At 45.7% G+C, this 15026-nt stretch overlaps 1 protein-coding gene across 1 annotated transcript in view; it reads right to left on the bottom strand.

Moving 5' to 3' along the window:
* APMAP (adipocyte plasma membrane associated protein) overlaps positions 1-8960 on the bottom strand; it is a 28226-nt gene extending 19266 nt beyond the window's left edge. The window contains exons 1-2 of the mRNA XM_064374344.1: positions 8855-8960; positions 472-588 (exon numbers count right to left, since the gene is read on the bottom strand). Coding sequence (XP_064230414.1) covers positions 472-588; positions 8855-8949 — 212 coding nt within the window. The 5' untranslated portion in view covers positions 8950-8960. The remainder of the gene's footprint in view (positions 1-471; positions 589-8854) is intronic.
* Between the last annotated feature and the right edge of the window lie 6066 nt (positions 8961-15026).

Below are 15026 nucleotides of genomic sequence, written 5' to 3'. Positions count from 1 at the left end.
TTCAGGGGCCCCTACATATACGCTACTTTTTTCAAGTTATAATGGACTGCATTACTGATAGATCTCTACTGCTGAAAGGTAACTTAGGAAAAAAATAACACTGATTATAGGTTTTCTAGAAAATCAGTTACTTATAAAATTGTAATGAGTAACTTAAGCTCCATTTGTGTGTGTTTTTGCTACTTGAAATGAATTACAGTTGACTGTGTCTAATGATTATTAAGCTTCTCTAATTTTGAAATTTTATTTTTGGTTTATGCAGTTTTTAACAATGACAGGGAAATACCAGGCATATTTCCTGAGTAACATCTAATTCAGCATAAAAACCCAGGTACTAAAGAAATCACAAAACTGTTTCTCAAACTTACCTTTCGGAACAGACTGATTTCAGCACCCTCCTTTCCTTGGAAATTATTTTAGCCTATTACGTTTTGTCAAGCAACCCCTCCTGAGGACTGCAGGGCGGCCTACCTGACAGGCTGTGGATCTATAGGAGATTCCAGCAGCATCATGGCTCCAAGCAGGGGAACGGTGAGAGAAACAGCCAGCATCAAGAAGGTCACTCGGAAAACTCTGCCGCTAAAGGAGCTGCCAGAAATAAAAGATACAAAGGCAATCAGCTGAGTCTCAGACGGTGACAAGGTTGGCTGGTCCGAAAGCCCTCCCAGCAGGAGCAGGGACGCTCATTTAGTTTACCCACTGCAAGGTGGCCGACCTCTAGCCTGTGATTAAACTTTAGCACTGTTTGCTAGGATTGGCAAACACGCCTTTGTTGTTGTTCTTTTTTTTAATCTTTCAGCTTCCCCTGTGTAGGTTACCTTGGATCAGTTACTTTCCAGATCTTGAATCCTCTAGCAGGGTTTTAAAGAAGGCAAACTCAAAGAACTGAGGAGCACAAAATGTAATGGCAAAAAAGGCTTCTAATGATGTAAATGGTGCATACTCATTCATAGAAAAGGTGGGTAATTCTCGAAAGCCACAATTTCCTGGTGCATGGATTCAAAGCAGCAACACTCAGTACTGCACAGCCCTAAGATTCTCACGGATAGAAGAGAGTGCTAAATTCATGAAGGAAATGGAAGCAGAACAACTTCCTTAGGATCCAATTCCCCAGTCATTTTTCCCAGCCTATTTTTAGGAATTCAAAAGGACTTCCCAGCTCTTCAATCTAATACAAGTTTGACAGATACTGACAGTTATCCACACAGGCTCTAAAAAATTAGCATTCCAAGTCATCACTACTAAACCCTTGGGAAGATCTGAAAGCTTCCCTGGGAATCCTGGGTGAAGTATTTGGACAAATGACCAGAACCATCTTCACATACAGTATTTCTCATCCAGTAAACAAGTAAAAACATTTGGCCTCTTGCTACTAAGTAAACATCATAGGATCATTATTTGTTTACATAAATTGAATTCAAATTTACTAAATGCTTGATATAAATACTAACTTAAAACGAATAAAATCATGAGTTCCTAAGGTAAAATTATTTTCTTCCATCAAAAAAATTAAAGTGTTGACAAAGAAAAAATAAAGACTCACACTTAACAAAACAGACTTGATTTCAGGGGGCAGGGTTTGATTTTTGACAGAAGTGTGGCCTTCTGCCATTGAGACATGTTAAACTCTGTTCCGGGTATGGTGTAGAAACGTGGAGGCCAAGTCCTCTTTCCCAACAACCAGCCAGGCAACTCCAGGCCAGTTTCTCCACTCCAAAACCTAGTTTCCCCCAGTGTGAAATGGGGTGTTAGGCAGCGTAACCTCCTGAACGTGCATGATTTTAACAAACAAATAATGCAGAAAAGAAAATAAATCCCTCTATTTCTACTGGGGTAGGTGGAAATAAAGACAAAGGAAAAACCAAGGGGAAGAAGAGGAAGCAGCTTTCACAAAGTGTCCCTCGCATTTTGGACAGCACCTCTGCAGAGCAGCTGGGTTCTGCCACCAACCTGAGTGGGCAGGAAACCGAGTCTCCCAGAGCCTCCAGAAACACAGCTCTACTGACACCCTGACCTTTAGCACAGTGAGACCCGCCCAGGACTTCTGACCTAGAGAAATAGCATATGATAGACTTGTGTTGTTCAGGACACTCATTGTGTGGTGATTTGTTAATGGCAACCATAAAAATCAACAGTTTTCTAGTTAAACTAGTTTCCAGCACCTGGAAGTGGGGTGCTCCTGTTACAAATATCTAAAAATGTGGAAGCAGCTTTGGAATCGAGCTGTGGGTGAAGGATGGAAGAATTCTGAGGAGCAGCACAGAGAAAGCCTAGATTCCCTTGAACACAGTCGTAAAACTGTGAATGTTAAGAGACTCTGCTCATGAGGGCTCAGAAGGAAGAGAGGAGCAAAGCAGGAAAAAAAACATCACCTTGGAGAAACCTAACTGGGTGCGAACACTGTTGGCAGTGCTAGGGAGGGTATGGAAGTTTGTCAGGAACGTGGGCTTGGAAACTGGAGGAAAGTGGATCCTGTAACACAGTGGCAGAAACCTTGGCTGAATCGCATCCTGCAGTTATGTGGAAAGCAGAACTTCTAAACACTGACACTGGACCCAGCTAAGGACATTCCCAAGCAGAGTGTTGAAGGCGAGGCCCGGTTTCTACCGCTGCTTTCTCCTCCAGAGCAGGACAACCCCAGGGGCAGTGCTAACCATTGCCTTCTTCCTTTGGCATTTCCTTTTGCTGCTGAGAATTTTATGTCTATTTTTCTTCTAATAAGCTTCCAAAAATGAATTTGTCCCTAACTTCCTCTTCTTCACTCATAAGGGGTTCACAGCTCACCGCGTACCTGAGACCAGGTAAAATGCCACATTGCCAGTCCTTACCCCTTTTATTAGGTGGAAAAGGTGGTGGTCCAGGCCCTACAAACCCAAATAAAATGCCACATACCCAACCGAGGGAGAGGCCACGAGAGCCCAGGCTCCTAGAAGACGGCAGGTGAGAATGCAGGGGAAAGTCAGGTCAACCTCTCCCTCCCAGTCCTGTCTCCAAACCCCAGGACCAAATAATCTTCTTCTAATGGGACTGACTTACACCAGCCAACGGTATGAGAACTACAGGCATGAAAACATCTACAAAGCACAGACCAACTACGACCTGACACAAAGGCAGGCTCGTGCAACCTGAGAGGTCTACAGCAGGGAAAGGAGTAAGGCCAGGAAAAGAGGAATGGCAAACACAGTGAAAATAAGAGTATGCCATAAAATGTGCTTGATGTGGGCAACCAGACGCAACTAGGTATCTCTCTCCTTCACAAATGAGGGAAGTGGGCAGGGAAAGGCTCAAGTGGCTTTCCCACAGCCAACAAGAGCTGGAAAAGCGCAACTGAGAGCCAGATGTGGCTGTATGCCTGCGGTCACTATTAGGAGCACTGCCTGCCAAGGGCAAGAGGAAGGAATGGAGGATGCCCAGACCCAGAGCCCTTCAGAGCCAAAGTGTGAAAACTCTGTGAAAGCTCATGTTGATTTGCCTATTCTAAGCATTTCATATAAGCAGTCGCACAATATATGACCCCTCATGACTAGCTTCTTTCACTCAGTGTGTTTTCTAGGCCCACCTAAGCTGCAGTACGTATCCATACATAGTTCCTGTTACCAGTTGATTATATATGTATATACCACAACTTGCTGCCCATTCATCTGTTTTTTTGTTTTTTAAATATAAAGACACAGTCTCAGTCTGTCCACCAGGCTGGAGTACAGTGGCATGATCATATCTCACTGTAATCTCAAACTCCTGGGCTCAAGTGATCCTCCTGTCTCAGCCTCCCAAGTAGCTAGGACTACAGGTGTGTACCACCATGTCTGGCAAATTGTTTTACTTTTTGTAGAGACAATGTCTTGCTACATTATCCAGGCTGGTCTTGAACTCCCGGCCTCAAGCAGTCTTCCTGCCTCAGCCTCCCGAAGTGCTAGGATTACAGGCATGAGCGACCATGTCCTGCCCTACTCATCTGCTGAAGAACATTTGTGTGGGAGGGGTAAATGGGAGTGATTACTTAATAGGTAAAAGGTAAACACCTTGATCAAACAGTTTTGAAACCAGAGAGAGCTGGTGGTTGCTCAACATTGTAAATACACTAAATATCACTGAACTGTGTACTTTAAAGTGGTTAATTATCTGTTATGCGAATTTTACCTCAACTGAAAAAAAAAGTTGACAGTGACAAAAATGTTCTACACTTAGATTGTGGTAATTATTGCAAAACGGATGATTATACTAAAAATCACTGATTTGGACATTTTAAGTACGTTAATTTTATGGTATGCAAATTACATCTCAATAAAGATGTTTAAAAAAAAAAAGACAAAATCAGTAACTCCACCATGTAAACTGCCACTCCAGTAGCTAGGATACTCTTCAACCCAGGTGATTTTCTTTAAGTGACGTAGTCTTCCAACACAATAGAAATGAAGTACTTGTACAATAAAGCAGAGCTGGTTACAAGGAAATGACAGAAACGTTTTTGACAGTGTGAATCCCAAAGAGAGACAAGCACACTGAAAGATGGATGGTGAAGATGTGGCTGCCGGCCCTGAGCGCTGCCCTCACTGCACTCAGGTACTGAGTCCAACAGGGACGTTCCTGTCTGCAAAGGAAGCTGATGGGATCCCTGGATTCCAACATTGTGACCTCTCCTTTACCACACTGCAGCTTACATTCTTAAAATCTTGATGTGGTAATCTGATTCAGAGCTGGTGACACCCCGTATAAATATCTGGTTGCCCTTTCACACAATGGTTAAAGGCTCAATTATTTATAAAACAAAAAGTCCAGCCAGGAATGAAAGCCATGGTGCTTACAGCCAGAAAGGAGGCCAAAAGTCCAGGGACAAAGATTTGTGTCCCAGTGCCAGGGATCTAGCAGTAACACTCTCTTAAAGGCCACTCAGTCTACTGTTCCCAAAGGCTGCCAACTCCTGGATGGGCTACGTCAAGATGACCTGAGCTACCTTAAACAAGACCCAGAGATTCTGGTTTGGTAGGTGCAGGGTTGGCCTGCAAACTCTTTTTCATCTGTTATTCCTGATGTGCAGCTGGACACCACTAACTCTATCCAGCTCCCTTCCCAGTCAAAGTTTACCAACACCTCCCCAACCCCAGCTGATCCAGCCTCCACTGGAAAGTTCTGTAGTCACATATTAGAAATACTAGCTTAAATTTAAACAAAACTCCTTGAGTAGCACTGTCCAATAGAACTTTCTGCAATGATAGAAATACAATAGCCACTAGCCATGTGTGGTTCCTGAGTACTTGAAATGGAGTTAGCTTGTTATATAAATGAAGCAACCACAGCTCCTGGACCCCTGCTCTGGGCACCACACTTATTTTAGCCCAAGGTTCACTAACTTTTTGGCAGTGTTGCTGCCTGCAAACTCGTAGTCAACTACAATTCTTCTGTCTTTTCTCGGTGCCTGCCTCCCTCTTACCCTCTTTATTTTAACTTAAATAAAGGACACTATATCGATCCCTATCCATTTTCACTGACAAAGCACTGCAGGTTCCCATCCTGTGCTGACACATCCAGGAAGGTTGGCAACTTAGTTCCCAGATGCAGTCTGAGAAATCAATTTGTTTGCTCCACTCTCTTGAAAGGGATGCCGGTCTCCATGAGGACATCTGCACCCTGAAATTGCCTACACTCTCTAAAGGCAAGAGCACAACCACAGTGATGCAACAGGATTTGACAATTGCTGTTGGCCAGCCCACAATTTGCAAAATCTTCTGTAGAGTCACCAGCCGATTTGGCGGAGTTTGAAGGGTAGGCTCTGACTCTGCACAAAGGACATCAGGGCCTTGGGTCCTGAACTGAAGTCCCAACAAGCAGACTCCAAGAGATAAAAATTCACCTGTGATTGTTGTGGAAAACCTGTTAGCCCCAAATTCATAGGGGACCTGCAGCCTCAGGTGTCAAGGTGATTCCTGGAACTCGAGAAAGTCAAACTGCATCAACCCATCTTTTTTACTGACAGATTCTTGAATTTGTTCATTTTCACAATCCTTTAAACTGGGGCTCCTAGATTCATCATTTTGTCATTGAAAAAATTAAGAAATGAAGAAACAAGTTTTAAAAGCCACCTGAAAATACACACCTGGGGCAGAACTGAGACAAACAGTCCCGCTGCCAGACTCCTCATGAATTCCTGGACGCCTCATCCATTTCTCCACACTGCCTGCCTTACTCTTTAGTCTCCAAGAGGAAAAAGGAAAATGGACCTAGTAGAGACTTTTAATTAGACTAAAATCCTTCAGAAATTTATTGAAAAAGCAGAATTATATGGAATTTAATGTAGTAAAATATATTAAATCCTCAATATATTCATTCTGCACCCCTAAACAGTCATATATGGACATTAAACAGTTCTCTTCCTAGATAGAACTATGTTCCAAAAGGAAAGGAATAGTTCCACAGTGTACAGTTAAGTTTCTAAAGCATTTGGGGAAATCAATGTCAAATAGTAACTATAAGCTTGCACTGATGTTAAAGTGCTTACCTCATCTGTGTTCCACAAGGAATACAAGAATTTACCAACCAAATTCTCCACTGGACCTGAATACAGAAATTCAAGAGCTTTGGCATAAAATCTCATTTCCAAAGCATAATTTTAAAAATACGCTTCTCATTGTCCAGCTACCAGTTCTATCCTTCACCATTCATTTTCATTTCTCTTTTAACTCTATTCTCTGTAACTTCATATAAACTACCTTGCTCACATAGACCTCAATGATCTCATCAGCAAAACAAAGCAAACACCACTTTCATGCCAAAAGTTGGGAGACCAGCCAACGTATTGCTAGGGGTCCTCTGCACTGCTAAAATCTATGTCTTAGTTCCATCAATTTAGTGATATTCCTTTCAAGGTTTCCTTTATTCTATTTAGCACACCTAAAGTGCTAAAGTTTATCCTAACAGTCAGTTTCATGTTTTTACTTCCTAATTTAGATTCCTTTACTTCACCCACTATACACAGGCTTTCCTGGCTTATGTTGAACCCTCGACTTTTAAGATAATCAAGAATACTATTACATGAACTAATAGAAATGACCACAAAAGAAATGAAAAAGAAGAGAACTGCAGAAGAAAAATAAGAAAAACAGCTACCATATTACAATAATAAATGCAGAAAGGAAGGGTGGTAACAAGACCTCACTTTGAAAGAGATCATTACAGATCTACAGAAAAGGGATTAAAAAACAAGAACAAACACAGGGAAATGGAAACAATGTTCATGGACGGGGAAGTCAAGAAAGTAACTAAATGCAAATATAAAAGGCACATTGGAAAAGATCAGGCAGTAAAAAATGACTTCAGAATCATATTTACTTAGTCATTAAGGAAGAAATCCCCACACAGAACATGAAAAAAAAAAACCACAATTAAATCTGCCTCTCTGCCCTGGGGCAGAAGTGTGAGCAAGTCGACTTGCGAGTTGAGGGCTGTATGCCCTGGTTTTCAACACCCTGCACCTAATGACAAACTCGGGCCACTGCTCTTTCATTTCTCAGGTAAAAATGCCTTGTTTTTAAGACTTCTGTAGGAAACGGTTGCCAGTTCTTGCATGTCCACTCTAAATGGCTTCATCAACAGATGATTTATTCACAATAAGCAGGGTGACCAGATTCTCCGTTTGCCCAGGTTTAGCACTGAAAGTTCCACATCCTTGGAAACCCCAGTCCAGGGCAACCCAGAATGGTTGGTCAGGATATATGGGAGCATCTTCCTGATCTTTCCACTGGCCCAAGGAGTCAACTGTCACCGCAAAGTCTTCTCTCTAAATTGCCTCTCTAGAGCCTAAATGCTCCTCCCTGCCATCGCTCTCCTTCAAATGTGTGCCTCTTATCATCAGTCAATAAACTCAGTATACAGAGGCAAAAACCACCTCTCATTCATATGTACCACACCACCTCTTGGAACACTACTGATGAACAAATATTTCCGATATTTCTATCAAATATAAGTCAATCAGTTTCACAACTTCGAGCTTGGTCTGCGGGACCTCTTGAGTCTTCCCTAAAACTTCAAAGTTACAAAATTCAGGACACAAAATTGAAAATTGAATTTTAAGTACCTTATATTGAAATCTAGGTTTATGGATCATGATTCAGTTTTTAGCTAACAAAATGTAGCATTTTTACATTCTGGAAGATGGGAGAGGAGCCAAAAGGCAAAACCTGGCATTTCTTAGATGTCAACAACTACAGTTTCCTATGTTTCTCCATTCCTATCAGGAAAAACCTGCAAGGGTGAATTCTCACCAAAAAAAAAAAAAATGCCTACGATGTCACTTCTGTTCTCCTCTTTCCAAGAACCGCGGTGAGGTCTCGTCACGCAGCGTGACGGGCATAGGTGCAAAAGAGCAAGTGTAGAAGCCATCTCTTCGCCAGATCACCCCAGATCTCGTGGGACCTCCTCCCCTTAGGAAAGTGCGAGTGGGGGAGCAGGAAGACGCAGGGCCCTGGCCAGGTGGCTGCCTCCCGGGAGATCTGATGAGCCAAAGGAAGGACGGCGGGACGGGAGCGAAGGAAAGGCGAGGAAGCAACCGCTCTGCAGGGTGGGGCGAGAGTGAGGGGAAGGAAGGCGCAGGAACGGACCCGGAGAGCCAAGGACAACGCGAAGACCCGGCACAGGGTGCACCCGAACCTGAAGGACCTGGCAGGTGCATACAGCTTGTCGGAGCCCGTTTCCTCCTCGGAAAAACAAGTTTTCCTTGGAGATTAAACGAGAGGTAACTGACAACGCGCTCGGCACCGCATCCCCCCAGGTTACTGTTACTGCCGTCGCCGCTGTCCAGCAGGGTCGCCCTCCGCTCCTCGCGGCCCAGCTCAGCGTCCGGTCTGGGAGTCCGGCCTACCTGCCGTCCTTAGCCTCCGGGGCCTGGCCATCATCGTCCGTGACGACCTGCGGCCGCAGGGGCCGGCGCTGTCGCAGCCCGTCCGCCTCGCTCATGGTACCGGCGCCCGAACTCCCCCACCGCCAACCTGCACTGAGCGGCGCCGGCTCAGGCGCCAGGCCCGCCCTCCCCGGCGCGCGGAAATGAGGTTGCGCCCAGGGGCCAATCCGCAGCTCTGTCCCCGCCCCTTCCGGCCTCATGGGCGGGCGGTTTCCCGCGCTCTTGGCGGCGAATAGTGACCTCCTGGGGGCGCGGCTCGGAACCTGTTTAGAACCAGCACCTGGGGCTGCCGAGGTCTCCGCGTGTCTCGGACTCCGGGGGCCGGAACACGAGTGATTCAACCTCGGGCTCGCCCGGCCCAGCCCCTGCGCATGCCGCCTTCGTCTCACGTTTCTGAGGACGGGAATACTCATGACGCACTTAGGAATTGCTGGCCCGAGATGTTGGCCGCTTTTGTCGTTGAGAGGATGGCGCTGTTTATTAAATGTCAGGGACACCGTTCTTACAGGCAGCGTCAAAAATAACGCGTTCACACCCTTGGAACGAAGTCATCCCCTGCCTGAGGTCGGGCGCGGTGGCTCACGCCTGTAATCCCAGCACTTTGGGAGGTCGAGGCGGGTGGATCACGAGGTCAAGAGATCGAGACCATCCTGGTCAACATGGTGAAACCCCGTCTCTACTAAAAATATAAAAAATTAGCTGGACACGGTGGCGCGTGCCTGTAATCCCAGCTACTCAGGAGGCTGAGGCAGGAGAATTGCCTGAACCCAGGAGGCGGAGGTTGCGGTGAGCCGAGATCGTGCCATTGCACTCCAGCCTGGGTAACAAGAGCCAAACTCCACCTCAAAAAAAAAAAAAAAATTACATCCTTCCCCGACTGACCCGGTTAAGGGGAAAACTTGGGCTAGAAAATGTTTCCCTCTGGTTAAGGCCTGTTGTTGAGTATTAAATCTTTTTGTGACTGTTACAACAGACATTTGATAAAGTATATTAAACGTTACCCCTGTCTACTGCCATACCACCCTGAACATGTCTGATCTTGGAAGCTAAGCAGGGTCGGGCCTGGTTGGTACTTGGATGGGAGACTGCCTGCGAATTCTGGGTGCTGTAGGCTTTTAAAAAGTTAAAATAAAATAAATAATTTTTAAAAATAAAAACAGGATTATCCTTAAGTAAAGGCAAGGTAGAAGTAGAAATTATCACTAACAAAGTCTGAGAAAGCATCAAGAGGCATCTTTCTTTCAACAGTATTGTAGTGAACCAGAAATGTTCACAGGTGCTGGGAGGTGATAGTGGGCGAACCACAGACAAGGCCTCTCCTTGTGGAAGTTAAACTAGTGGGAAGGATGACTTTAACCAGATCATCATTATCATAAAATAGACGTGTAAAATTATCAAACGTAGTGATTGCTTCAAAGGGGAAGAACTGGATCTTGTGAGAGCATTTGACAGGCAAAGGGATTGAAAGAGGAATCGAATCTGGAGGAATTGACAGGGAGGGTTACCAGGCAGAAGAAATCAAAGCCTGTTACCAGTGGCACGAGGAATCCTCTCTGGAAAAGCTACGTTCAGAATGCAGTGTTAAGAAATAATTTCTTGGAGGCTTTCCTGATAGAAACGTGCCATTGCCTTTTTCCGTGACAGGTGGCGCTAGAATTCCATGTGAATGTTTTTTACTCATTCATTCAAAGAGCTGAAGAACCAGCTTGAGGAAAGTGGAGAGCTATGCAAATCCAGTTCTGCAGAGATTCCAGGTAATAATTCAGGCCTCGGCAACATTTTACTTCAGTATGTGTCATTGAGTATAGTAGAGCTGTTAAATCCAGGATAGTGTTAACAACGTGCTGTATGGTCTGACGCCTTCCTGCCTGTCTGGACTATCCGTCTTGCCTCGCACCCCCCCATTTCAGACACTCAGGATTGTTTACCGTGTCTAATCTCAGGCCGGGCTGCCTTTGTCTTTGAGGTTTCTTCTTCCTGAGATACACTCTGCTTCACCAACACTTGGCTAATTATTTTTATCATTCAGGAGCCACTTCAAGTATCCTTGCTGAAAATTCTTCTCCCAGTTTCCCAAGCAGAACTTCTTCCTCTTTGTCTTCAAGGCACTTTAAACATGCCCCATCTGTAACAGTGAGCCCACTGCATTGTGTTCCATGCCCAGTCTTAATGCCCACGCACAGCAAGCAGCCAGGGACACATTCATAAGAAAAATAATGGCAGTAAGTTGGGTTTACTGAACTTGCTGCAGCAAAGAAAGGCACCAGAGGATCTGTGGGGCTCCACAAAATGGGGGAGTCATGAGAGAGTCCTTGTGGGGCTTGGGGACTGGAGTTAGCCCATAGATAGTCTTGTGGGGATAGGTCAGAATTCCTTAAAAAGGGGAGCTACCGGAGGAACCAGTGACTTTATCTCTGGGACGTGTAAGTCCATTCGGAGTTACTGGAAGGTCACCTCTTGGGCTTATCGTGAAGCACATACGTCTTATTATGAAGCATGTAGGTAACTGGTGTTACAGAGGTCTGAACTAGATCATGTGTGCTGCACAGCACGGGCTCAGTACAGTTTCTCTGTTTTTGACTCACAGTGAAGCCCGCTTTGCTTGTTGTATTTGTTTCAGTTCTCAGGTCTCTAACTCCACCTTCAAACCCAGCTACCAACCAGACCGACTTCATTTCTCATCGTGCTGAAACCAGTTATTGGCAGAAGAATGGAACCACTATGATTAGTTTGATCAGGTTTCTTGACACCACTGACATTTTGCGCTAGATAATTCTTTGTTGGGAAGTGGAAGGGGGCCCTCTCCTGTGCCCCGGTGTTTCAGCAGCATCCCTGGCCTTCCCCACTAGATGGCAGTAGCATCCCACCTAGTCATGATCATAAAAAAAATGTCAGACGGACAAATATCCCCTAGGGAACAAAACAGCCCTTGGTTGAGAAGCATTGGGTTAGACCAACCAGAACTCACCCCCGGCTCTGGGAACTGGGCTTGCTTCCATCATAACACTGACCCGTGTGGAGGGTGTTTATCTCAACAAAAGCAGGCTCTGCCAGCATGGAAGAAGAGGCATGTGATGCTGGCAGCCGTGTGATGCATGCCAACCCACATTGTGCCTCGCAGCTCAAACCAGAAGCAAACCCTACTTCTAGTCCAGTGCTTTTTCCCAGTCCCATGCTGTTTCCACTCCTTCCGCAGAGATTTCCTGAAAGCCTGCCAAGTGCCAAGTGCGGTGACAAAACAAGGGTGAAATACAGGGAGCCAGCCTGCACAGGCGTTATCACCTGGGAAGCGAGAGAGGAAGCTTAACAATGACCACTATCAAGCACTGCCCCAGAAGAGCTGCAGCATGCCGGGGGCTGTGAGGAGGAACAAGTGCCATCAGACGGGAGTGACCGGAAATGGCTTCTTGGAGGAAGGGGCCTTGCACCAGGACTTAGATAAGTAAGATTATAATGAGTGAGTTGGATGGATAGAGAAGGACAAGAAAGAGGCTAAGAGGGAAGAATGGGGCACCCAGGGATTGTTAAACAAGAGGGTGATGTTCAGGGATAGACATTAGGGTTACTGAGTGATAAGGAAGAATAGCCACAAATACATACACCTGTATGTACCCACAAAAAAGAAAAATAAATTTTTTAAAAAAGAAAGAATAGTCTGAAGAGGGCAAAGCAGGGCAGGAAGTAGGTGAGCCCCTTCTTGCCCACAAGTCCAGGAGAGTGCACAGGGCACCACTGACTCGGAAAAGGGCTGCAAGGGAAGTTATTCTGCCGTGGTGGGAAGTTCTAGTTTTAATTCAGGTGGGACAGCGGAGATAGTAAAGTTAGGTAGGGTAGATTAGTTTGCTCATGGCAGGGAAAGCACCTTAGAGATCATACAACTACCAGAAACAGACACCCGCCAAAGCCAGCATAGGATAAGGGAGGGATACATTGGAAAGGTCTACCTTATGGATCTGAGGCTCAGAAAGTACCGCCAGGCCTCACAGGGACTGGAACAAAGACCTGGGAACACAGGGGCAGAGTCACCCTCCGCCTCCTGGTGCCTCACACTGTCCTGTCTCTGCACCCCTCCGTGCTCACAAGGCACACCCTGCTGGGCTGGCCCCTTCTCTTTTGCCGCCTCCCCTGGAGAGCTGGAAACATTCTCATCCAGCTCTTAAAGCTAAGGCGGCCACAGGCAGTCTTTTGGCAGAAGATAAAAACAGAAATCTGGGGATTCTTTTGACCTTTAGGAAAGTTTTTGCATTTCTGATAAAAGGAACAAATGGGACTAATGCTGCCCCTTCTTCTCCTGCCTGGAACCCAAGAGCTAAGCATGGAGCAGTAGCATCTTAACACCAGAGGAAGACACCTTGATGTCTAAAAAACACAGTCAAGACAGAAGAGCCTAGGTCCTTAATGGTGCCTTTGAGCTGTTTACCTCTGCCAGCACCTACCTACCTCTGAGCTGCCTGTCACATGAGAGGAACAGTCCTTTATGCATTGAGGAGCAGTTTGCACTGCCCCTCAGGGCCAACAGGCTAGCATTGCCTGCCTGGATATGTGCATAGTAAAAGAGCATCGCCTGGCCAGGCGCGGTGGCTCATGCCTATAATCCCAGCACTTTGGGAGGCCGAGGCGGGCGGATCACAAGGTCAAGAGATCGAGACCATACTGGCCAACATGGTGAAACCTCGTCTCTACTAAAAATACAAAAAATAGCTGGGCATGGTGGCACGTGCCTGTGGTCCCAGCTACTCAGGAGGCTGAGGTGGAAGAATCGCTTGAACCCAGGAGGCGGAGGTTGCAGTGAGCCAAGATTGCGCCACTGCACTCCAGCCTGGTGATAGAGCAAGACTCCGTCTCAAAAAAAAAAAGCATCGCCTAAGCCCAGCTCTCCCTGGCTCTCCCATTTCAAGTATCCCACACCAACTAACTATGGTCTCCTTCTCCAAGTCTAGATTCCTGGAGTGAGAATCTGAGGTTCGCAACTTTGGTGAGGTTGATGATCCATGTTAGAGGACAGGACCCCGTGGCCCATTGACCATTCAGTGGGAACAACACAGCAGCCTCCCTGAGCACTGAAAAGAGGCTGGCCGGGAAAATTGCCCTAATTGCCCATGAAGAGGATTCTTAAGATCGACCTAGTCTTGGCAGGAAAAGTGCTCAAAGGAAAGACGTTCAGCAGTTACCTCCACCACGGGCGTGGTCATCCGTATTTGTCTGTTGCTGAAAAGTGAACCGCCAACCCCTTCATACCCTTTGGAATCTTAACACAGACATTTCAGGATTGGCACAGAGCACTCATTAATCATGTTTTATTACATCCAGAAACTATCTCTTGAAAGTAACTACACTTGACCCTTGAACAACACGGGTTTGAACTACGCAGGTGCACTCATTGGAGAATGTTTTTTCAATAAAAGTTACACCGGCCTCCCCTTCCACCTCCTCCGCCTCTTCTGCCGCTGCCACCCCGAGACAGCAACAATCCCCCGCCCCTCCTCCTCCCAGCCTACTCAACGTGAAGACAATGAAGATGAAGACCCTCATGGTGATCCGCTTCCCCTTCATGAGTAGTAAAGATACTTTCTCTTCCTTATGATTTTTAATGGCGTTTTTTTCTCTAGCCTAGTTTACTGTAAGAATACAGTATAGAATACATAGGACATACAATATATGAGTTAATCCGCTATTCACAGCTATCAGTAAGGCTTCCAGCCAACAGTAGGCTATTCGTAATTAAGTTTTGGGGGAGTCAAATGTTATATGTGGATTTTCAGCCACACTAGGGGTTGGCACCCCCAACCTCCACTTTGTTCAAGGGTCAACTGTAATCATTTCCATTTTGATGATGACTGTTCTGCATTTTTTCTGTCGGTTGAAAAAACTTACGCATATTTGTAAGAGTTCAATGTTTCTCTGGTTCTCAGTAATGAAGAGATGTGTGGTTTGGGCGAGGTAACATCCTTCTTTAGGAAAGAAATTGCCCAATGTGTTTGTTCATCCAGAAGGCTCTGTGGCAGAAGGTTGATCTACAGTAACAGAGAGATTAGAAAACCCCAGATTACTCAACTGGTGGCTCTTACCAGAAAAGTTCCACGCTGTTTCAAAAGAAGTTGGAAATGTTAGTTATCACAACAGGTTTCCAAAC

This window comes from Aotus nancymaae, unplaced genomic scaffold (genome assembly GCF_030222135.1).
Source record: "Aotus nancymaae isolate 86718 unplaced genomic scaffold, 86718_ANA_hifiasm-v0.15.2.pri h1tg000001l, whole genome shotgun sequence".
NCBI lineage: Eukaryota > Metazoa > Chordata > Mammalia > Primates > Aotidae > Aotus > Aotus nancymaae.
Note: the sequence above shows the minus strand (reverse complement) of the source record. Positions and strands in the feature narration are given on the sequence as shown.